At 46.6% G+C, this 22,778-nt stretch overlaps 1 protein-coding gene across 8 annotated transcripts in view; it reads right to left on the bottom strand.

The window, feature by feature from the left end:
- The window catches only part of ATP9B (ATPase phospholipid transporting 9B (putative)), a 251,906-nt gene that overhangs the window by 18,926 nt on the left and 210,202 nt on the right, over nucleotides 1–22,778 (bottom strand). For 7 of the 8 annotated variants that reach the window (XM_079109169.1, XM_079109170.1, XM_079109167.1 and 4 more), the window contains 6 exons: nucleotides 15,864–16,025; nucleotides 14,829–14,921; nucleotides 7,067–7,150; nucleotides 6,399–6,569; nucleotides 3,426–3,524; nucleotides 1,596–1,685 (listed from right to left, as the gene is read on the bottom strand). In XM_079109169.1, the coding sequence (XP_078965295.1) occupies nucleotides 1,596–1,685; nucleotides 3,426–3,524; nucleotides 6,399–6,569; nucleotides 7,067–7,150; nucleotides 14,829–14,921; nucleotides 15,864–16,025 (699 nt within the window). The remainder of the gene's footprint in view (nucleotides 1–1,595; nucleotides 1,686–3,425; nucleotides 3,525–6,398; nucleotides 6,570–7,066; nucleotides 7,151–14,828; nucleotides 14,922–15,863; nucleotides 16,026–22,778) is intronic. The other variant, XM_079109172.1, reaches the window with a different exon arrangement.

The raw sequence follows: 22,778 nt of genomic DNA, 5'->3' as shown, positions 1-22,778 counted from the left end.
GTGCACTCTTACACAGCGGTACTGTTTTAGTTTCCTTTCTTTGATGTTTATCATTTGCGTGATTTTATTCTCACCTAAAACGTTCATTTTTGGTTAGTCATCTGAACCCTCTTCAGAACTCCCAAACTTCAGAATATAAGAACATAAATGCCATCCATCCACCAATGACCTCAACCGAAGTCACATTCTAAGTGTACAGCGAGGAAGGAGGACAGAGCTCGGATGGTGCTCAGCAGACACTACAGACACCACCCAGATGTGCTTCACACACTGTTACTTGGAGACATGGCAAACTATGAGGCCCAAGTGGTCTTCAGTGTGTGCTGGGAACAGGAGGATGGGAAGTGGGAGCCATGGTGGGACAGTCTGGCACTAAAACCATCAGCCTGCAAAGATGGAACACACACAGTAAGCACAAATAACACTAACCAACATGGTGGAGACAGGAAAGTACCCTGCACCCAGGGAAGAGGACCTGGCACCCATGGGGCCAAACAGGGGGTGCCATAGAGAGACAGACTGTGATGGCCAAGGGGCGGGGTGCCGTATTCCACCCCAGGCAAGCGAGGAAGCAGCCATCGCTCCAGTGAGCCCAGTGAGGTGCAGGGTGGCACCACTGGACTAACCACTTCAGACTCTACATCTACACCCTCTGAAGCCATCTCTTGAGGTCTTCCACTGGACTCAGAGATGGCAACATCCAGTCAGGATGGCGTTCTGGATAGCAAGGAACCACTTCCTGGGCCCGAGGTGGCACATCTACTCAGGGTGCCAGGGCCACCTCCCTGGCCTGAGCTGCATGAGCATGACCCCTGGTCCCAGGACTCAAGCCTCTGCTACTTCTACATCGAGGCAGAATCCAGGCGGGCTCCCTGACCTGCTCAGCAAGGAGAGCAACTGAAGTGGTGCCCTTGGTGGTCAGGGGTCAGTAAGAAGAGTCATGGCCCCAGGGCCGACTTCTGGGCGCACTGCTTGGGGGAAGCCAGCAGCACATGCGATCTGAGTACGGTAGCGAGCCCTATGTGAAGAGGGGTGGAGAGGGGCCAGCCAGTCCTGGGGTATGGTCACCCCAGCCCAGCGCCAGATCCAGGTGTGAAGTGACCCTCCCACACTGGAATGGCTGGGGCTGGGTTCTAGTCAAGTCGCTTCCACCTGGGTGCTTCCTGCAGTCCCTCTCAGGACCTGTGCACTCCCAGCACCCTGGGGGTCAAGAGGAGGGCAGAGGGGACTAGAGAGCACGTTCCCTGACTGGGAGCCCTTGGGTGACCCACATGTGCCTGGGTCACTGGCTTAAACAGAGGTCCCACACCAAGGGTGCAGGGAGGCTAGGGTTAGCAAGAGGCAGGGGCCCAGGTCAGCTGAAACCGCCAGCCTCTGGACAGTGGGCATGGGCGAGCACACACGCTCAGCCCTGACTGCACAGTTGCCAGGGCCTCGGGGGTGACAGGAGGACAAGACAGCAGAGAGGCAAGGCCACCCCACAGCCAAGCCACTCAAGAAGCCCTGGCCCACTGGAAGGGACAGACACTGCTGGGGTCCAGCCTTGCCTCAGGAGACAGACAGACAGACACATGCTTGTTGGGGTCCAGTCTTACCTCCAGGGAGTCCCCTGATATGACCAGTGCACAATCGTGCTTCCTTCTAAATGCATTCAGCTCCAAATGGGCCTCTCCCCGGCTGGTCACCTCCATTAGGGGAGAAAAGGTTATCACAAGTTACAAGTCTTCTTGGGTAGAGCGACCGACTACTAGGCTGCGAGTCAAGGACTCACGTGGGGCCTTTGACAGTGTCTAGAACCTCAAGCCGCTTACAGGAACCCTAAACAAAGTCCCTTCACGTTTCCACTGTTCTCTGGCATGGCCATCTTTAGCAGACTGTTTTAGGATTTGCTGGGAATGACAGCAGGAGGCTTGGGAACACAGGGAAAGCAGCCCGCCCCAGAGAGAAGCACCCAAGTGGTGCCCAGCTGGCCACCGCCTCTCTCAGGTCTAGCGGGGTCTGCTGAGACAGGGGTTGGTGACCCCTGTGCTCTAGGAGACGGGCAGTGTGGGGTGCAGGTGAGATGGCATTCTTTACCAGGAAAGCAGATTTTTTTTTTTTAAATATAAAATGAAACATCAAAAGTAACATAAAAGCACATAGTGTTTACAAAAATGATTTTTTTTGATAGTAAAATACTTGTTTGACAACATCCTGATATTTGTGGGAACACCACACAACTGCTGTGTGGAGTCCCAGCCCGAGGAGGCAGGGTCCTCGGCCACAGGCCAGGGGAGAGGCGCAGCAGCTGGAGGTCCTGTTTTAGGATCCCTGCTGTCAGCACGGAGGAGTTGTGGGATGCTTCTGTGAAATCGCCCTGTGTCCCTCCCTGCCTTGGCTTTCTATCCATCCCGTTAGTTTGTGTGTAGTGTCTGAAGGATTAAGCAATCTTAAAGAGTAAAATTAATTCATAATCTTGAAATATCATTGATTTTAGAATGAAAACATGTCAGAAACCAAGGTACGAATTTTCAACATTCTTTCTGTGGAGATTTTATAGGGAATAAAAGAAATGTTACAGGGAGTGAAATAAATTAAGCTTCACGTGGTTCACATTAGTCTCAGACTCATCTGTAAATAGGTAGGTTATTGTGAAAAATTTAATTTGTGGTGCTATAACATTGAAAAGTCAACAAAAATTGATCGGAAGTTTTATCAGAAGCATTAATAATTTAATTGCAAATAGTAGTCTGCAGGGCCTAATTTGCGATTCTGATGCTTCAAAACAAAATGCATTTACATGTAAATGACTCTCAAACAGCCATTTCTGTAGGTGCCAGAGCTGCATTCAGACAGCTATAGACCACAGTGTCTGTTCACCCACCATCAATCAAGGCGGAAGAACTTTTATTTTTGTGTGAATTAAATTTAGTCATAACTAATACATACAGTAAACACATAAATTTAGATAACTTCTATTAACTTTCTTTGAGCCAATTAAGGAAGAACATTTAATATGAAAACGGCAGCAGTTTAAATACTTGCTCCTACTTTGTGTTTAGAATTTGTTTCACAAGAGCCACCACTCAGTTACATGTGATATGTATAACTAATAGGAAAATGTATTTTAAAATAAATATACATTTTATATATTGTAGGTGGGTATGTCTATTTAAAAACAGCAATAAATAATACTAAGAATATAACAGAAAAATGCTTTTGAATTTAGAGCTTGGTCACTCTATCAAAAAGCCACCTTTTTATCACATTTAATGTAACTAAAAAAACTATTCTATAAGTTGAGTAAGAAAAAAAATGAGAGCATTTCTTTTTAAAAATCTATTTAGTAATTAATAATTGCATATATACATTTTCACAAAAAACAACAATTTTTAAGTGTGAGATAAAACATTTAAAAATTCAAAATGATTCAGAAACATACTTACGGGTCTAAAAATATGAATGTCTTGTGATCTAGACACCAAATGTGAACTTTTGGCAATGCAGGTAGCTGTCTCCAGTTTATCGCCTGTTAGCATCCATATCTATGAAACAATTTAAACTGGTGAACTTCAAGAATGCAATGACACTCTGTGTCTAAAAAGTGTCTGCTGTGAACAGGTGCCCATACGCCCCTGTTCACGGCATCACCACAACAGCCCGAAGGTGAAGCAAGCCACGTCCACGACAGATGAAGCACAACCAGGATGTGGCCCACCACTCCACGGCACATCACTCAGCCTGACAAGGAAGGAAGTCCTGGCGCACAGGGCAACACAGGTGGACCCTGAGGATGCTACGGAAGGGAAGTAACCCAGATGCAAGAGGACAGAGTGATTCCACTTATACAAGGTCCCCAGAGAAGTCACATCTATAGACAGAAAACTGAATGGTGTGCACAGGGGCTGGGGAGCTGGTGTTTAATGGGGACAGACTTTCACTCTGAGGAGACGGAAAGCTCTGGAGTTGGGTGGTGGTGGTGGCTGCACGACACCATGGAGCTCTCCATGCACTGAAAAGTGGCGTGTGGCAGGTTTGGCTGCGTCTATGCTGACTTGCTTAGGCCACGAGTCAGAGCAAAGTGAGTCGGACGTGGCCATGAGGTGCAGAGGCACGTGACTAGCAACTGGGTGTGCCAGTCACACATGGCTGACACCTGTAGACACCCAGGGGTAACCTTCACACAGCCTTCCATTCAAACCGACAGGGTGAACGAGGTGGCACCCAGTGCTAGCAAGATCACGGAGAACGCTGTTACAGCTCACTGAATTTCCAGGTGGAAGGTGAAGCTCCAACGGGCAGGTGGCCCATAGCTAAGCCAGAAGTCATTCACATCATGTAAAACATTTGAACCAAGCTACTTTTCCATTTAAAAAACTGCATATACACGCACATAATACATTGCATACACCTGCGAACTATAAAACAGCAAAATTATCAGGGCATTTTATATCAAGATGTTTTTTTTATATAACATCAAAAAACTTCCTGTAATATTCTTATCATTAGAATTTCTCAAATTTCTTATGTATCATACCAAAGGACACGTTTTTGGAAACAGAAAACAAACAAAAAAGCACATGGAATACTGATTATTTGCTCAGATGTGATCCAGTTGTGGCTCTTCTCCTTGCCTGAAGACTTGGGCTTTCCATTCCTTTCACACACCTTCACTGACTTTAGTGGAACAAAGACGAGTAGAGTGAACAAGAACCTCCTCTGCTTAGCAAAGGTCAGCGGGATCTGTGTGGGAGGCCTGCCTGAGATGCACCTTCCCCTTCAAGGATGATCTGGAGTCAGGCTGGACGCGACATACAGAGAGAGGGGGTCTGCTCCTTTAGACAGAAAGTCTCCCACAGTTTAGCAAGGAGTACCAATGCCCAAACCTCTGTACTGGCACATTCACTACCCTAACACGTGGACAATCTGGCAAGAGTGACCGAGAAACAGATTGAAGACATTTAAAGTCAACGGGCTGTATGTGTCTAACTGATCACACTCTTTGCAGGTGTGCTGGCTGAAAGACGCCATCAGACTTGGGTGATTTTAGAAACCCACTCTCAAGCCCTCTCCCCAACGGAGCTCCTGTGGGGCGAGGCTCTGCCCACCATGCAGCCTCAGGGTGTGCTGTCTGCTGTCCCCAGAGCTCCCTGGCCTTCCCACAGAAGCTCCTTGGAACTGAGGGCTGGGTGGGGCAGTGAGGCCGGGCACCGCTTTGCCTCCCACTCAGTTCGCCTTTCTCCTCTAGCTAGAGGTTTTCTTTCACAGACAAGTTGTATTCTTTTGTATCCTCCAAAGTAGGGCCCAAATCCTTGAGGCAGTATTAAAATAAATGTCCTCAACCAGTCTGTCACTGAACTCTCAACTTCAATGAAACTGTGAGTAAGAAAGCAGTTTCCTAAAATACAAAACTTGCACCACCAAGTGCTAGCTCCCCAGGACTTAAAGACCTCAACAGTCAGAAGACAGGAGGGCTGGTTAGCACACAGGGAAAAGGACAGTCGGCCACATGACTCCAGAGGAAAATGCACCACAGAGCTCAACTCAAACTCGATGAACTGATCATGAGAGACCTGTTGGCTGCCAACCTGCAGCTGTGGAGTGCTAGGAACTGGGGGCTGTGTTGGCAAGGGCACCCTGGAGGGCATGGCAGAGCCTCCCAGGCCTGAGTCAGCAGTGTGTCTGACAAGCAGCCAGGGGGAGGAAAGCATTCTTGCTTTTGCCTTGCAGGCTTATGCCATCTCTGTGAGAGGCCTGGCTGCTGAGCTCAGCAGCTGGAGAGGAGCGTAAGAGGGCACGCTGCTGCCCCAGTGTGTTTGAGTCCATGACAACGTGAAAGCACCTCTTCAGACACGATGGATGTACAGACAGTGCAGGCTCACGAACATCCTCTTAACGATGGAGGCCCCTGGCCAGGGGGTCCTGCATGTGCACGGTTGGCAAGTGAGACAGTGTTCCTGGGAGGCTGGGGTTCTCCCCTCCTCACCTCACCCAGCATGTGCTGCCTGTGACAGAAGCCACGGGGGCAACTTGGGTTGGGGAGCCTCTGAGGATTTTCAGGACAAGTGCTTATACTCAGGATTCTGCCCAACAGGCTGATGGCAAATGAGAAGCTTGGTTTGAAGAGCCTTGGTCCAGCCACAGACATCAGGCAGGGGCTGTGGGCCTCACAACTCTCAGAAGTGTGCACATCACGTGCAGGGACAGAACCAGGGGAAGCAGAGGGAGGTCTGGAGGCAGGGCAATGTGCACACTGCTGGATGTCCAGCGAAGGGTGAGAAAGGATGGGGGCCTGGGGTAGCTTTGTTCACCACATTCTTCCACCCACTACCCCAAGAGTGTCACAGAAGAATACTCCAAAGGAAAAAAGCCATTTCCTTAACAGGAAGGGATCCCGGGAGTTGGGGTGCACGCAGTACCTTGATCCCAGCGTTGCGCAGCATCTCCAGCGTGGGCCTCACGTCCGCCTGCAGCTGGTCCTCCACCCCAGTGAGGCACAGCAGCTCCATGTCCCTCTCCAGGCTCTCCACCACCGCAGCCACCTTCAGCATTCGGTCGTGAAGACTCAGTTTGGCTTGACTGTATCGGCTCTGGGACAGAGGAGACAAGCGTGTGGTCCACATAACTGGCCTGTGATTATTTACTGAATAAATTTACAGTACAGGCTAAGCATCCCTCTTCTGGAAGTCTGAGATCTACAATGCTCTGAAGCTGGTTGTATCATAATCACAGACAACAGATTTTGGAGTTTTGGGTTACAGATGCCACACCAGCTCAAGTCTGTGCAAATATTCTAAAGTCCAAGCAACTCCAAGGCCTGAACCACTTCTGTTCCCAAGAGTGCTGGGAGAGACAGACGGTGCTCAGTCTGTCCTGAAGAAAAACAAAGCTGGCTGCTGTGCACACGGCCCCAGCCCTGCCAGACTGAGGAGCGGTGGGACGGAGGCTCCCACTGGAAGGCTGCTTGTGCCAGGCACCAAGGACAGTGGTCTCCTGAGACCCATGTGCACCGTCAGGACGCATCTGAGTGCAGACAGGTGCCTGAAGGGCAGGTGAGCCTGTGAAGGGCAGGTGACAAGCCACTCACCTCAAAATCCTGGTACTGCTCTTCCGTCAAAGCCTTCTTTGCCACCACAAGTGTCCGCAGCCCTTCCCGAGCCATGTTTCCACACTGGAAAGGAGAAGCTGAGTCACTTGTGGTCCCCAGGGGGGCTCAGGCACCCTGGAGTCCACTTCCAAGCACACCATGGTCCTGTTCTCATCTCACGCAGGTCCACTGTGTGCAGGCCTGGGGGCTGCGAGGACCACGACTTGAGGGTGCGGTGCACTCTGTGCTCCACAGGCACGCTCGTGGTCCCCACCACACTCCTGTCTGACTGCTCCCTTGGGGGAGAGGGGAAGAGGCTGCTGCAGCTGGGTCTGAGCTGTTCCACACTGGCTCTGCTACACCCTGTGAGTCCCTTCCTGCCACAGGACAGGTTCCTCCTTAAAGGCCCCTGTTCTTGCATGAAGTAAGTAAAACCAGGAAAGTGCAGTGGGTGGTGTGGGGAGAGTGGGGCCAGACCTAAGATGCACGGATCTGAAGGCGGTTTCTGCCATGCATTGCTGTGTTCTTGGGCAAACTGCCTGGCTAGCTGCCTGAGCCTCACGGGGGGAAGTGGGTCTTAGGTGGCTACGCTGGGCTAAGGTAGCCAGCACATGCGGTCGGGGCTGCAGTCATCCACCCCATTGGCACTGTGCTCTCAGTCCCCCTCTCCTGGCCCTGCAGTCAGGGTGTTCACAGAGGGTCACCGCCGTCAGTCTGATGGGCAGTGGGGCACTAGCTAGAGTGAGGCTGGTAGGGACGTGGGCCAGGCCCAAAGTCCATGCACCTGGTCTGTGTTCATGTCCTACTGCGCAGGAAAGAGGGAGCCCTGGAGGAGGCAGGACTCAAGCTGTATTTAAAACAGAACTAGAAATGCTACAGGTGTGTGGAAAGACATTAGCACTATTTCCAGTGAAAGAACGCATTAAAATAATAAAATACTACTTTCCCCATTACAAGCAGAAACCCAACAGTTCCAGCTGTTGATTGGGTGAAGAAATAAGCTCTCTCTCTGGTAACAAGACTGGTACAGGGTTAGGGCACACCTGTTTGAAGTTGTCAACTTCTCGTGAAGTTTGAATTGCAGTTTCTAATGTCACCATTCCCACTGCTGGGAATGTGACCTGCACTTGTGATCGTAAACCATGCCATATGAACATCAGGCTGGTCCTGGCCATACTGCATACATGGGCAAGGGTCAGGTTTTAAAGAACTGCAATGGCACGCATGGGGTTTTGTGCACCAGACATCAACATGGCCCAAAAGTGAGGCAGAGCTGCACAGCTTCTCCCTTGTGCACCAAGCAGAAACAGCACTGACCAGAGGCTGACGGGAGGTGCTTGATGTATGATCCAAGTGTTGGGGGTTACAGCCCTGCATGGTACAGAACTGCCCAACCGCTCTCCTATGGGTACAATGTGCTGCCAGCTGAGAGGAGGGTGCAGGGCCACAGTGGCAGGTAGGGGCCAGCAGGGAGATAGGCTGCCTCCTTAACAGCTGGGGGCAAAGATAACAAGTGGGCATTGCCGCACAGGTGGAGGTGCCTGGCTTTGCGACGGCGAAAACACAGGTCATCTGGGATCACCTCCTCAAGGAGCGGGCTCCGGGCAAGATTTCAAGTAAGTAAGGAGCGCACGTTCTCTGCTGTGTGCAGGGAGGTTGGGTGCAGGGACGGTCCAGGGACTCCTCACCAGCAGACACACAGCAGGCTGCACCATCCGCTACTGAGCGCTGAGCAAGCTTTAAATCTGAAAGATGGCTTGACAGAGAGCAATGTTTCAGAGAGGACTAATTTTAAAAAAACCAGTGTAACAACACTAAGCTGTACTGCTACTGAAGCAGCTTCTATCCATCAAGAATAACTTAATTCAGTGTTCTAAGGAGACCCTGCCTGCCGCCAGGGTCCTCTACTCTGTACGGTGCAGGAGCATCTGCTGCCTCCCACCCTCAGTCCAGTTCTCCAGCTCCTTGATAAGCTCCACAGTATGAGGCTTCTCTGGTCCCCAACTCACTGTCCTCAGCATTTGTGGACAGCAGTGGAGAACACGGAGCGCATCACTCCTCCCTCCAACTCAACAGGCTGTGTAGACTGTCAGAACTGGCTTTGTGGTGGTGGGACTCAAAGCTCTGCCAGCACGGCACACAGGGATGGGTCAAGGCTGTGAAGTCAGAGAGCAAACTCCAAGGGTGCAGGTCACATGGCTACAGAACACCACCCTCTGCTTACTTCAGAGTGAGACGTCGGTCCAAGACACTGCACTTCATCACATGCACTTTTTGAGCAAACAAAAACTCTATAAAGGAATTTCTCTCAGGACAGTATTAAATATCCTTCTGAACAATCTGGTCCCCCAAACATTAGCTACTCATTGCTCTGTTTCTACATTTTTTTCTGGTGCATTATAATTATACATAATGGCGGGACTTGTGTTACATGCACACGACACAATATAATTTGGCCAATATCACTCCTCAGCACTTCCCCCTTCTCTCTTTTCTCTACTGGCCATCCTTTGATTTTCATGAGATCCACCCCCACCTTTGTTCTCCTTTTCCTTCACCAGCTTCCACATGAAAGAAAATATACAACCTTGACCTTCAGAATTTGACTTTTTTCACTTAACATGATGGGTCTCTAGTTCCATCCATTTTCCTGAATAAAACTCCATTGTGTATATAGAACACATTTCCTTTATCCAATCACCTGCTGACGGACACCCAGGCTAGTTCCATAGTTTGGCTATTGTGAATTGTGCTGCTGTAAACGTGGGTGTGCACGTTTTGCTCTAGTATGCTGACTTTAATTCTTTAGGATAACTACCAAGGAGTGGTGTGGCTGGGTCATAAGCTGGATTCACACCTAGGCTTTTGAGGAGCCTCCGTACAGATTTCCATAGTGGTTATATTAATTTACAGTCCCACCAACAGTGTAGAAGTGCTCCTTTGTATTCCTGATGACTGGCATTCTGACTGGTGCGAAATGAAGTCTCAGTGTAGTTCTGATCTGCATTTCCCCAGTTTCTATGATGTTGGACATTTCCCATGTATTTGTTGGCCACTTGTGTTTCTTCTTTGACGAGTGTCCATTTAATTCATCCGCCCATTTATTAATTGGGTTTTTATTTTTTTGGTGTGAAATTTTTTCAGCTCTTTGTATATCTACATGACTCCTCTGTCAGCAGAGTTGCTAGTGAAAGTTTTATCCCATTCTGTGTTCTCTCTTCACATTCCTAACTGTCTCCTTTGCCATTAATTTGAAGCTGTCCCATTATTTACTCTTGGCATTATTTCCTGAGCCTTAGGGGTCCTATCGAGAAAGCCACTGCCTGTACCTAAAAGCTGGAGTGCTGACCCTACATTTTATTCTAGGAGTTGCAGAGTTTATGGTCTAATTCCTCTGATCCATTTTGAGTTGATTTTTGTGCAGGGTGAGATAACATCTAGCTTAATTCTTCAAAATAAGGATAACCAGTTTTCCCAGCACCATGTGTAAAAAGGCTGTCTTTTCTCCAACATATGTTTTTGGCAACATTGTGGAGGATTAGATGACTGTAGATGTGTGGTCTTCTATTCTGTTCCACTGGTCTATGTGTCTATTTTTATGCGAGTACCATGCAGACTTTGTAACCATAGTTCTGCAGTATAATTTGAAGTTAAGTATTTATGATACCTCTAGCATTGATTTTTCAGCTTAAAATTGCTTTGGTTATTCTGGGTCTCTTATTTTTCTGAATGAGTTTTAGGATTGTTTTTCCTAGTTCTGTGAAGAATGTCACTGGTATTTTTGAAGGGGGATGCACTGAATCTATATATTCCTTCCAGTGGTGTGGCCACTTTAACAATATAAATTCTGCTATGAACACGGGAGGCCTTTCCATCTTGTGTCTTCTTCAATTTCTTTCTTCAAAGTTCTACAGTATCCATTGTGGAGTTCTTTTACCTCCTTGGTTAGATTTATTCCTAGGTATTTCTTTCTTTCATTTTTTTAAAGACAATTTTAAATGGAATTGTTTTAAATGGAATTTTAAATGGAATTGTTTTCCTGATTTCTTTTTCAGTAGATTTGCTGTTGGGTATATATGAAAACTATTGATTTCTGTATGTTGGTTTTGTAACCTGCTACTTTGTCAAATCTTTCATTTCTACCAGTCTTTTGGTGGAATTTTCTGGATCTTCTAGGTATACAACCATATACTTTGCAAACAGTGACACTCTGACTTCTTCCTTTCCTATTTTTATCCCCATTATTTCCCATCTTGCCTAACTGATCTGGCTAGAATTTCGAGCACTATATTAAATAGAAGTAGTGGAGTGGACATCCTTGTTGTCTTGTTCCAGATTTTAAAGGAAATGCTTTCAGTTTTTCTCCATTTACTGTGAGGCTGACTTTGGATTTTCTGTACATACCCTTTATGATGTTATGTTGTTAAACATTCCTTCTATCTATTTCTTCAGTTTTTTTTTAATCATGAATAGGTGCTGAATTATGTCAAAGGCCTTGTTTGCATCTATTGGGAGGACTGATTCTGTCCTTAATTCTATTTATGTGAGGAATTAATCTATTGATTTGCATATATTAAACCATCCTTGTATCTCTGGAATAAAACAAACTTGGTCATGATGTTCAATCTTTTTGCTATTTTGTTAAATATGATTTTGGGGGGGGGTGCTGGGGATTGAACCCAGGCCATTGCTGCTTGCAAGGCCAGGAGTCTACCAACTGAGCTATATCCCCAGCCCCAAATATGATTTGTTAATATTTTATTAAGTATTCCTATATCTAAGTTCATCAGGGATATTGGTCTGTAGTATTCTTTCCTTGCAATGTCCTTATCTGGTTTTGGAATGAGGATGATACTGGCTTCATAAAATGAATTTGGAAGTACTCCATCCCTTTCTATTTCACGAAATAATTTGAGGAGTACTGGCGTTGGTTCTTCTTCAAAGGTTTGGTAGAATGCAGCTGAGAATCCATCTGGTCCTGGGCCCTTCTTTGTTGGAAGGCTTTTTATTACTGATCGTATCTCAATATAAGTTATTGGTTTAGGTTTTCTATGCCCTCTTGATTCAGTTTTGGTGGATCACATTTGTTTAGAAATGTTATACATTTTTTTCTAGGTCTTTCAATTTATTGGAGGAAAGTTTTCAAAATTGTCTCCAATATTCTGCTGGATTTCTGAGATGTTTGTGGTGATTTCTCCTTTTTCATCTCTAATTTTACTAAATTGTTTTTTCTCCCTTCCCCTTTTGGTTGGTTAGGCTAAGGGCTTTCAAACTTGTTTATCTTTTCAATGAACCAACTCTTTGCTTCATCAACCCTTTGTACTTTTTTTTTTTATTTTATTCTCAAGTTCATTGATTTTGGCTTTGATGTTAATTATTTCCTCCCTTTTACTGGTTTTGGAATTGGTTTGTTCTTTTTCAAAGGCCTTGAGATGCATCATTAGGTGATGTGGGATCTTTCTGATATTCTTATGTAGGCACCTAAAGCTACAAATTTTCCTCTTAGTGTCCCAGAGGATCTGATATGCTGATTTAGTATTTTCATTCAAGTCTAAGAATTTTTAAATTTCTCTCTTGATTTCTATCATTCATCCATCATTCAAAAGAGTATTGTTCCATCTCCATGTGTTTATACAGTTTCTGTAGGATTTGTGTTGATTTCTAATTTCATTCCAGTATGGTCTGATAAGATGCAAGGAATTATATCAATTTTTTTGTACTCGGCAAATGTATTTTAAAAAATTAGAGTGAGCCAGGTGGGCTATCGAATGCTACCACTGAATGTTCAGTTTGCCTGCATGGTCAGAAAAGGAGAGCAATCATGCCCCACAAAGGTTCTCACACCCCTGTGATGCCCCCCATGTGCAGGAAACACCCACACATCTCCACAGCAGTGAAGGGCCACAGGGATAGGCAGTCATGCAGTGAAGACAACTGACTTAAGGACTTGGGCCTTTGGAACAAGGCGTGAGCAGAGATCCCGGACTTCTTAGGGCGCACTGATGAGCAGCCCAGACCCAACTCTGCATACCACAGACTCCAAGTCACAGGCAGGCACCTGTCACCCCTACCATCTGTTTTGGAAGCTCTATGTGGGATGTCTACCTCCAGTAAAGCCAGTGTACAGCCTCTGATGATGAGATGTTCATCTGTAGGCAAATAAAAATCATCAAAATACCCAGATTTTCTGAAAATTCCTTTTAAATTCATCCAACATACTGGATCTGATGCCCACCATTAAATCTGTAGGCTGCAGTGGTAGGGAAGGCTGGGAAGCAGCCTGGGGTCCAACACTAGCCCCCAGACACCCATGAGCTACCTCCTTCCCAGTACCCAGCTCAGGGACTCCTAGAGAGGGGACTGTCGTCACACCAGAGGAGGGCTGAGCTTGTTCTCCTGGAACATCACATTGGGATCTGATTCAGGTCTGAGTTCAGAGGTCAGAGGCCCGTCACTGCCATGCCTCCCTCCACCCAGACATTGTTTTTTTCTATGTGTTTACATGTGTGAATATTCTGATACCTCAATTTTGAAGACTGGTCCTTTCTGTAAAATGATCAGTGAAGAGCGCTTTTCCTTACACAGTTGGAGAACACAGTTTGTAGCCAAGAAGGCAACACCAGGTTCTGCTTGCAATAGAAAGCTCAGCACAAACCGAGGCCCCTAGACTGACTGCTTTGCTTTGTTTCTTAATAACGTGAGAGGCTTCCTGACTACAACAGTTTACAACACAGACACTGGTGAAGGGTCAGAAGATTTGTCTATGAAAGAAAACACAGTGCTGAGAGAATAAATATACACAGGATTTTTAATAAAGCTATCTTTGTGAAAAACAATCTGACATTATCTGTCTGTTGCAAGACATTTATTGATCTGACCTCATAAAGCTAAATAAATTAAACAAGTATTTTACAATTAATTGCACGTCATTATAACCAAAAGTAATTTTTATGGCATTTTACTAGGTCTTCAGGGAGTTTAATTTATTCATGTCCCTGATTAAATCAAAGCGCCCTGAAGCAGATATTGATTCATATTGCCAATATCATGTGAACCCCGAGTGTGGTCACTGCATTGACAGGAGCGTGCTGAGCAGCAGCATAACACAGAGACAAGAGAGAGGGCTGTGTGTATCATTACAACTGGCCCAGCTTACTCAGAAATCTAGCTACCAACTAGGACGCACACTCAACAACAGACATAGACTCTCATGAGGCTAACTATAAATCATGTTGTTTACATTGAACTTAATATAGGAATGCTGGTGTTTATACTTTACTTTCTATTTTTAAGTGAACTGATTAGCAATAATAACAGTCTAATTAAGAGCTCCTTGTATATTAACTAGCTGTCATATTAAAGCCTAACTTTGTTTAAATATGCAGTGCTATTTCACAACTCTCTACTGAATGACTGATAATGTTTTCTACTTCCTTCAGTAGTACACATAAAATTAGTACTTATAAGGAGCCCTTGTGTACATCCACATGATTTTGCACACACACAAAAACAACAGCAGTAGTTTATTATATTGAAAGCCTCATGATTAGCTAGGACCTCATCCTTTTTGTTTAACCAGTGTGAGAACCATGACCACTCACAACAGCTTGGTGGGAAACGACACCACTCCTGGGAAGCCACCAGGACCTGGTCGGACATCTTTGTACCTCCATCTACTCCAAGGACACCAGTGTCTCCAAACTGCGGGGAGAAGATGACTTTTCTGTCATCTGATGTTTCCTAAGTTCCATGACCCACTTACCTCCTCGTCTAGCCAGTCATTGTATTGGACGATGGAGGACATAGCCACGTCAGCGCCCTTCATATAAAATGTGATTTCTGCCGTGGATTCATCCTGCAGTGGAGTGAAAACAAACACGGGGACAGCTGGGTTGTCTCACTCCTTGAATAACTGCTGGTCTAATAGAAAATGCACTGAAAAACATAGCTCTTAAGAATACCTTCCCTGGGGCTGGGGTCGTGGCTCAGAGGTGGAGCGCTTGCCTAGCATGTGTGAGGCACTGGGTTCAATTTTCAGCACCACATATAATAAATGAATGAAATAAAGGTCTATCAATGCCTAAAAAACAGTGTGTGTATATATATATGTTTATGTGTATTTTATATATATATATATATACATATATATATATATGTATATATATATCACACACACACACACACACACAAAGAATGCTGCCCTCTGGGGAGTTGCTCGGTTTCTAAGTGGAAGGCACATTTAAATGCGATGCAGTAAGAACTGGGAAAGGCATTGCACACAAGAGATGCTGTGATGACATTTTTGAAACAAATTCTGTTGATGGACAGACGGCCTGGGCTGTAATGTAAGCATCAAAGTTTGATCAAATGCATCCCTGTTTAGCAAACTTTCAAAAATTTTTTTTGTTGTAATTTGCTAAGAAAAGCTGAATAGAGGTATATATAGTAACTTTATGGTCAAAAAATCATTATTAAGTTAAACTCTTTGTTATGTTACTTTTGTTAAACACAAAACTACTAGCTGATTTCAAAAACTAATTACACTTACTTGTTCTCCCTTAGTAGTCTTAGGAAGAGAAGCCCGACATCACCAGGCATTTCATATCGTTATGGCCACACTGGCACCTCTGTCATAAATTATTAGTGTAGATCTCATTATTTTTCTAAAAGCCATAATGAGCATAAAGCGACTGAGTACTTGACTTTAACCTTTCTGGTGGGAGGGAGACTTTGCATCTGCTCTAAGAATGGAAAAGCAGTGGCTCAAGCCAGCGTGCAGGTCCCGGCTGAGGCGTACCCTGACAATGATGCCCATCCGCTTGCTCTCTGAGGTGAAGGGGAACACCTGCAGGATGCAGTAGGTCAGGACCTGGCCGCCAGGCGTCTTCAGCTGCATGGAACTGAGGTCCCTGCTGACCAGGGTGAGCCCGACGCTCTCCGTCCACCGCACCAGCGCGACCTGAGGGGACAACAATGTGAGGTCTGACTGTGCCCAGACGACGTGGCACTCAGCACCTCACGTGCAGGGTGTCTCCAGTACAAGAAGGCAGAGACGGCGGTGTCAAGAACTTTTCATCTCAGCACCATGTTACACACAGGCGAGCAATAAGCTACACACAGAATGTCCTTGGCCTGCTGTTCAGCGTGAACCCTGTACACCATGAAGACTTCCTTTGGTATTCTGGGCTGACTAGCTCCCCACAGCCAGTCAGGGTGAAACCCCAGAAGGGAGCACATAATCTGAATTTTGTGTATCCTGATTTTTTCCAACCTAAGAGAGAAACTGGGGGCTGACTAAGTGACTCCACATGGACCAGAACACTAGAGACGTTGGGCTTGGGGGCAGCCTGGGCTGTGAGCCTGAGCAGGCCAGCTGGCAGCTCGCATCATTTCCCATGCTTCACCGGGGCCGTTTCCCCTTCGTCAGGTGGAAAACACACCTCTGCAAGCTGTGCTACGGCTGAGGAAATGGCATGTGTGGGTACTCGACAAAAGGAGCTATGCTTACAGACACTTATTAAAAGTTAAAAACCGTAAGTACAATATTTTTTTAAGTCAATAATTTATGAAAAGCATTTTATGACATTAAGCATTTTCTGGGGGAAAAAAAGTTTGTCTTTACAAAGAACCTCATCACAAGACAGCTGGTGAAGACATGGTACAACAAGCCTGCCAGCAGCTAAGGGAGCATCACTCAACAAAAACACCCTACATCTGCAATGCACAGGTTGCCACAGGGCTGGAGACTGTCACAGCCTGCCCCCAAGACCAGCTCTGTCTTCTGCAGCTTCCTGAGGTTGGGTGCACCTCCACTCTGCAGGCACAGCCTTGTCGCCTGCCAGCAATGCCACAGCCCCCAGAGGCAGGTGAGCTCATCCCTGCTTTCAAGTCTCACCAACACCTACGCTGTTAGGATCTCACTTTGGGTCATGAGACACAAGTCATTTCAGGTACATCTTAAATTCTGGCTGTGTCCGGGGTGTTTTGAGCTCGATCTTCATGTCTGGTGAGACTGTGGAAACATTCTCAGCAGCTCTGGTTCAAAGGCTGACTGCTCAGGTTAGGATTCTGGAGTGGGGCAATGGCTGCACTGCTAAAATCTCAGTGCCTAAAGTGTACGGTGGCCAGGTTCAGGAGGATGAGAGGCCAGCACCAGTAGAATGGCCAGTAGATGTTCAGAGCACTGGGCTGTGGGTCAGACATGAGGTCCTGTCCTCAGCCCTGCTCACACATCACACTTGGCGTGTTCTCTTGGGCAGATTGGGGCTCATTTTTTAAAATCAGGTTTTCTAATAACTTCCCACAAACACACCTGCAGGATACTTCCAGTAAGATTTCCAGAGGGTGGAGAGCTGCTTCCTTGCTTTCAGTGCTGGAGTGCAGAGAAAGGGAGGGACAGGGGAGAAGCACTGCTGTCGGCTTGGGGCAGGGTCCGGGAGCACAGCCCAAGACCAGGTGCCAGGTGCCTGTCCTGGACACTGGGAGGGAGCCCCTGCTCCCCCAGCTGTCCACTGCTTCACTGGGCCAAAAGGCAGGGTGTGTCCTGAAGAGGCCTTCAGTGGGCACCTCCCACTGCACTCAGGCCCTGGGCTGGGCCTTCACTCACTTCCTGAATACTGCATAGGGTCCCGTAAGGGGACGAACTGGTTAAGGTTATCATAGGGTTAATATCCTATTGTTTTAGGAAAATAAAGACACATAAAAATTAATGCATTTTAAAATTACTAGTTATAAATCGGATGTAGCTGATGGAGCAGGGAAAAAACTACCCATTATAATATCCTGATACTTTGAGAGTTTACCTAGTAGAATTAGCCTATGGTAAATGGAATAGAATGATTCTAGGAAATCAGGATTGAGAGTGAAATTATACTGATCTTTTTATTTCAGTTACAAAGCCAAAAATGCATTTCTATGAAAAAGGCACAGGGATGATAGGGAACCAAAAAGGCTTTCTCCATCTGAGTTCTTCATCTGTACTCAGAATATAGATGTGATTTGGGGTGCTAGTTGCTGTTTCCAGGCAGAACACCAGTTCTGCCCTAGATGCAAGGAGGGCAGAGGGCGCCAAGCCACCACATGCCACCCACACACAGGACCAGGGCCCTCCTCCTGGCACCACAAGGCTTAGGAGCTGCAGCTCCACCTTCTTATCCACTCTACTCCAATCTGACTGTGCTCCCCTCTGGTCCATTCCGAAACTTCAGTTGCTGACCACAGTTCAAAGACCTGCTTTCTGCAACAACAATGGCCATGCAGTGTTTGAATTTCTCCTTGGCCTGAACTGGTTATTTAGAAAACCATTTCATTTAAATTAATAAAATCATCAGTTAGTGGACATTAGAAAGCCAAGGGAGATTTAACTGCATAGAATATTATTTTGCTAAGAGTGACACTATGAAATTAAATAATGAGCTTTTCTGAGAGGAACCTACTGCTCTAATAATCTGCAGGTAAGGCCAGGATACTTGGGTGCACCTGCTGCAGCCCCAGTCCTGGTCTGAGAGTTACACTCTGGAAAAGAATCTGACCTCCCCCTCATCTGCTTAGTATCTGTGTCCTTGCATAAGTGATGACTCTTGATAATGGGGAAAGTGTCCCCAGCAGGCTGGAATGTGAAGCCTAAGGAGGGGGGACAGGACAGGAGGCCCTGGTCTGGCCCCCTGCTGCACTCTAGGCAAGTCAGGTCATGCTGAAGTACTGCCTACTGACAGCAGGCTGTTCTGAAAAGCGACTGCAATGTCACCTTATCAGCTCCAAGCTCCCCATACCCCACATGTAACTGATGCTTCTCCCTTTTGTGGAAAATAAGTGAAATCAGCAAAATTTGTCCATTTGGACAATCTTAGTAAGATCTCTATGTGCTCTTCTCAGAAATCATACAAACAGTAACAGATGGTATGCTGAATGTCTGTCAAATGCTGTGGGAAACTCCCTGCTGTGGTTCTTATGTCCTGTGAGCCAGCAGTGAAGGGCACACCCTCAGTGTATGCGCCGACGAAGCCCTCGAGTCACTGCAGCCAGGAGGCCCGTCATCTCTCTGGGGCAGGGATGTGAGGGCTGGAACAGTCCTACATGCAGAACTTGCCAGGCTGCAGGAAGATGTGCCCTGACAGTACCAGAAGGCGTCCTGTACCCCAGGCTCGGGGACGGGTGCCAGGCAGCAGCAGCAGCATGCACCTACCCTCTTGGTAGGGGTGTCTCCTGCTGGCTAAGGCTGTGTGCTAAGTGCTAACTTGGTACATCACCAGTGCAACTGGAATCAGAACTCTCCTCTGAGGCTCCAGGGTGTTACTAAGAGACTGAAACGCACCAAGAGCCTACAATCATCTGTGACAATCCAGTACTGTAGCTGAGCACAGCAGCAACATGCTCCAAATGACAGTTTGGAGGGAGGAGGGAGGAGAGCACACCCCACGAGGCTGCTTCACACTGAAATGAGCTGGAAATGCTGCATGATTTTCCAGTACAACTTCTTCAGAAGCTGCAAATGACCCAATACTCCCAAGGTTAATTTTCAATTTACACAGTGAAAGGTTCCCATTATGTTGTGGCCTGTAAATTGTACCTTTCCCCAGACACCCTATCATCTCAGGGTGCCCCACTGAAGTCAGACCCAGGATTCTATATTTGGTGACTACATCTGTTTATTGTTTAGTTTATGCTCGGCTTCACACCCCTTTGAGTTAGCAGTTTATAAGAAAAATCTTATACCTAGTGCAGTGTTCCATCTAAATGTCTTTAATCAGCAATCATCTTGAGGATTAACTCTATATAATGCCAACCAGGAACAAAAAAGTATTCAAGTGTTTCGCAGGAGATGCATTAATTACTGTCCTAATTTAACTGTCTTGGTGTTGGACAGCATTCTTTTTATAATATAAAAATAAATACTTCTGGATTAGGCATACAAAGCAGTGACCTCAGAGGAGGACCCAGGGACACCTTCAAAGCTCCTGCTGTGAATTCGTGCCAGTGCCCAGCATCAACAGGCAGGCTTAGATGCCACATCAGGTCTGCAGCTCTGGGACTGGCAGACTGGATGCGAAGTTGAGGGTGAGAAGCCTTCTGAGAATTCTATGTATGTGAATATATTCATGGTATTTTTCTTAGAAGGCTCTTAGAAATAAACTATACCCACTGATGTTAAATATAGAAATGAAAGTGAATGTCAATGGCACGGACAGTTCGATTCTATTTTCTTCCTAGAATTTAAGTGATTAAGACTCACATACTTTTGGAACTGGAGATGTGGCTTAGTGGGGGAGCACTTGCCCAGTATACATGAAGCCCTGGACTTGATCTCCAGCACCATGATAAACAAATAAACAACTGATAATAAACTACATGTACATTTCTAAAGCAATGTCAGCTCCCTATGTAAAAGTGGCACCACCAGACGGCAGTGAGCTTCTTCAGGCCGTGTGGGCAAGACACAAGGAGCTTGCAACTGGCCGCTGGCGTTCTCTTGGAGCCCCACACAGCTCCAGGGAGAGGAGCTGCACTACAGTGTCCTCTGGCCTCAGAGCCTCCCCTGGGGGCTAACTGACACTGGACACACAACTCTGGTGCATATCCTGTTGCTTGCAGCTGCAAAGGCAGGAACAAGCTGGGCGACGCTGTCCTCAGGATGACAAAAGTAAAAGCCTCTCATTCAAAGTGCTTGAGAGTGGGAAGTTGAGTGGGATCCTCAAGCCTGAGCAAAGTGCAGATGGGAAGTGTTCTCAGCTCCTGGGTGCTAAGAACGATGGGGCACAGGCTACCTCCCTGTGCAGTCTGGGTTCTGGCAGCAAGAGGTCTCTCCCTGCAGGTGGCTAGTTTGCCTCTGAACCACTTCTTTACATACAACTCACCAGAAAGCAGCCAAAAAGCCTAAAAGAAATTAATGGAATCAGTGGACAGTGCTGTGGGCAAGGTCCTCCAGACACCAGCATCAGGATAGTACCTGTTCTAGGATTTATTTCAGATTTACCTACCCAGAGTATCACCAAAGTCAGACTCCAACCAGTTTCAAGTAAACCAACTGAAACCAACTGAAGTAAACCAACTGAAATGCTGCCCACACGCTCTTCAGGTCCATTTCCTTAAGTCTTTCCGCGCTGTCTCCATCTTGAGGAAAACAGGTGTCTTGGTGAAGGCTCTTGGAGGGGTCTTCCTTCTCTTTCCAGCAGGAAGAAGACTGGCCTGAGGGGGCTAAGGAAGACCCTAGGGCTTTCTCTGAACGCCTTTCATCTGCAAACAAACAGCAAGAAGCCACCCAGATGCTTTCTTTTCTTTCCTTCCTTTTTTTGTTTTTTTCAAGTGAGAAAATAATGAGAACAAAATGAAATAGAAAACATTATTGGGGGGAAATAACATTAATGCCATTACTCTTTGACCTTCAGTGCCCTCTTTCTTAATCCACACTTGGATCAATCCACAGCTGGAGAACACTTTGGCTTCAAACGCTCGGGCAGAGGTTAAGCCTACAAATCTGAAAGAGATGTGCTAAGGCAGGCTTGTCCCCAACTCTTGCTCTCTTATCTTCTGTCATCAATCGCCAACTCTCCTGTTTTCTCACTGCACAGAGACCAGATGACAAAGATGGTCTAGGAAAGACCTCAGCAGGTTCTGGCCAAAGGGGAGTTGGGAACACTTGCTCTCGCCAGGAACACCACATGGCTGGTGGGGATGGAACTCCTAGGCCCCATCTTGACATTATTTCCATTTCAGAGGATATAAGCTAGCAGACCACAACCCCAGACTGTGCTCCCAGCTCTGCTAAGGAGGTGTCACTGAAGGACCTTGTGCGGTCTGAAATCGTGCCACATGTGTGACGACCCCACAGTCCTTTGCTGCAGGGATTACAAGGTGGAAGAGCAGGAGGAGGAAACTGCTTCAGCCATTACCATGAAATCATTGCAAAAACAGCTTTAGAAACACTCGAAACACTTAATCTCTCCCACTGTCATGCTGACCACAGGGCTTTTCACAGATGCTCTTCATGAAGGTGAAGACTTCCCTTCCCTCCTGATGCACGGAGGGGCTGTACTTATTTGTTTCAGATGGTGTGACCCTCCCCCATGCCCTGTGTGATGTGACTGTGAGACCATGTGTTAGATATGACCTGCTTATACTGGTGACACGTCTGCTTATAGTGTAGGACTTATTGAGGCTCAAAAACACTGACCTATAAAACTGTCGGTTCTGAAGCTGTTTAGGTACTTTTCTGAATTTTTTCCTCTGGTGGTCTCAAGTTTCTATAGACTCAAATTTGCTAATTCACATTTTTCTAGGACCTAGTTATTCAACTGAGGTTTTTGCGTTCAGGTTTGAATCACCTGCCATTTTTTACCAATGATTTTCCAATTTCATCAGCCTGTCAAAGAACTAGTTTCTGAAATGCTACTTCCTCTATCGTCACTTGTTCTGTTTTCCTCCCTCACTATGCTTTGCTTTCCTCCTTCTTCTTTTTTTTTTTTTTTCTTATACCAGTTGGATGCAAATTCAAATATTCCCCTTTCTTGGTGAGACTGCAGGGCACTCCTGTGCAGCGGCACTGGAGCCACCCGGCTGCCCTGCTGTGCCTGCTGAGTGCATCTGGGGACTTGCTGAGCAGGGCAGGTCCCTGCATCCCATCAGAGCTGCTGGATGGCGGCCCTCTTCACAGGTCTGCTGCAGCCACTGCTGTCTGTGCCGGGTCAGACAGCACACCATGTGTGATGTACTCCAC

This window comes from Sciurus vulgaris, assembly GCF_902686455.1.
Source record: "Sciurus vulgaris genome assembly, chromosome: 13".
NCBI lineage: Eukaryota > Metazoa > Chordata > Mammalia > Rodentia > Sciuridae > Sciurus > Sciurus vulgaris.
The sequence above is the reverse complement of the archived record's forward strand: the minus strand, read 5'-3'. Positions and strand labels throughout refer to the sequence as shown.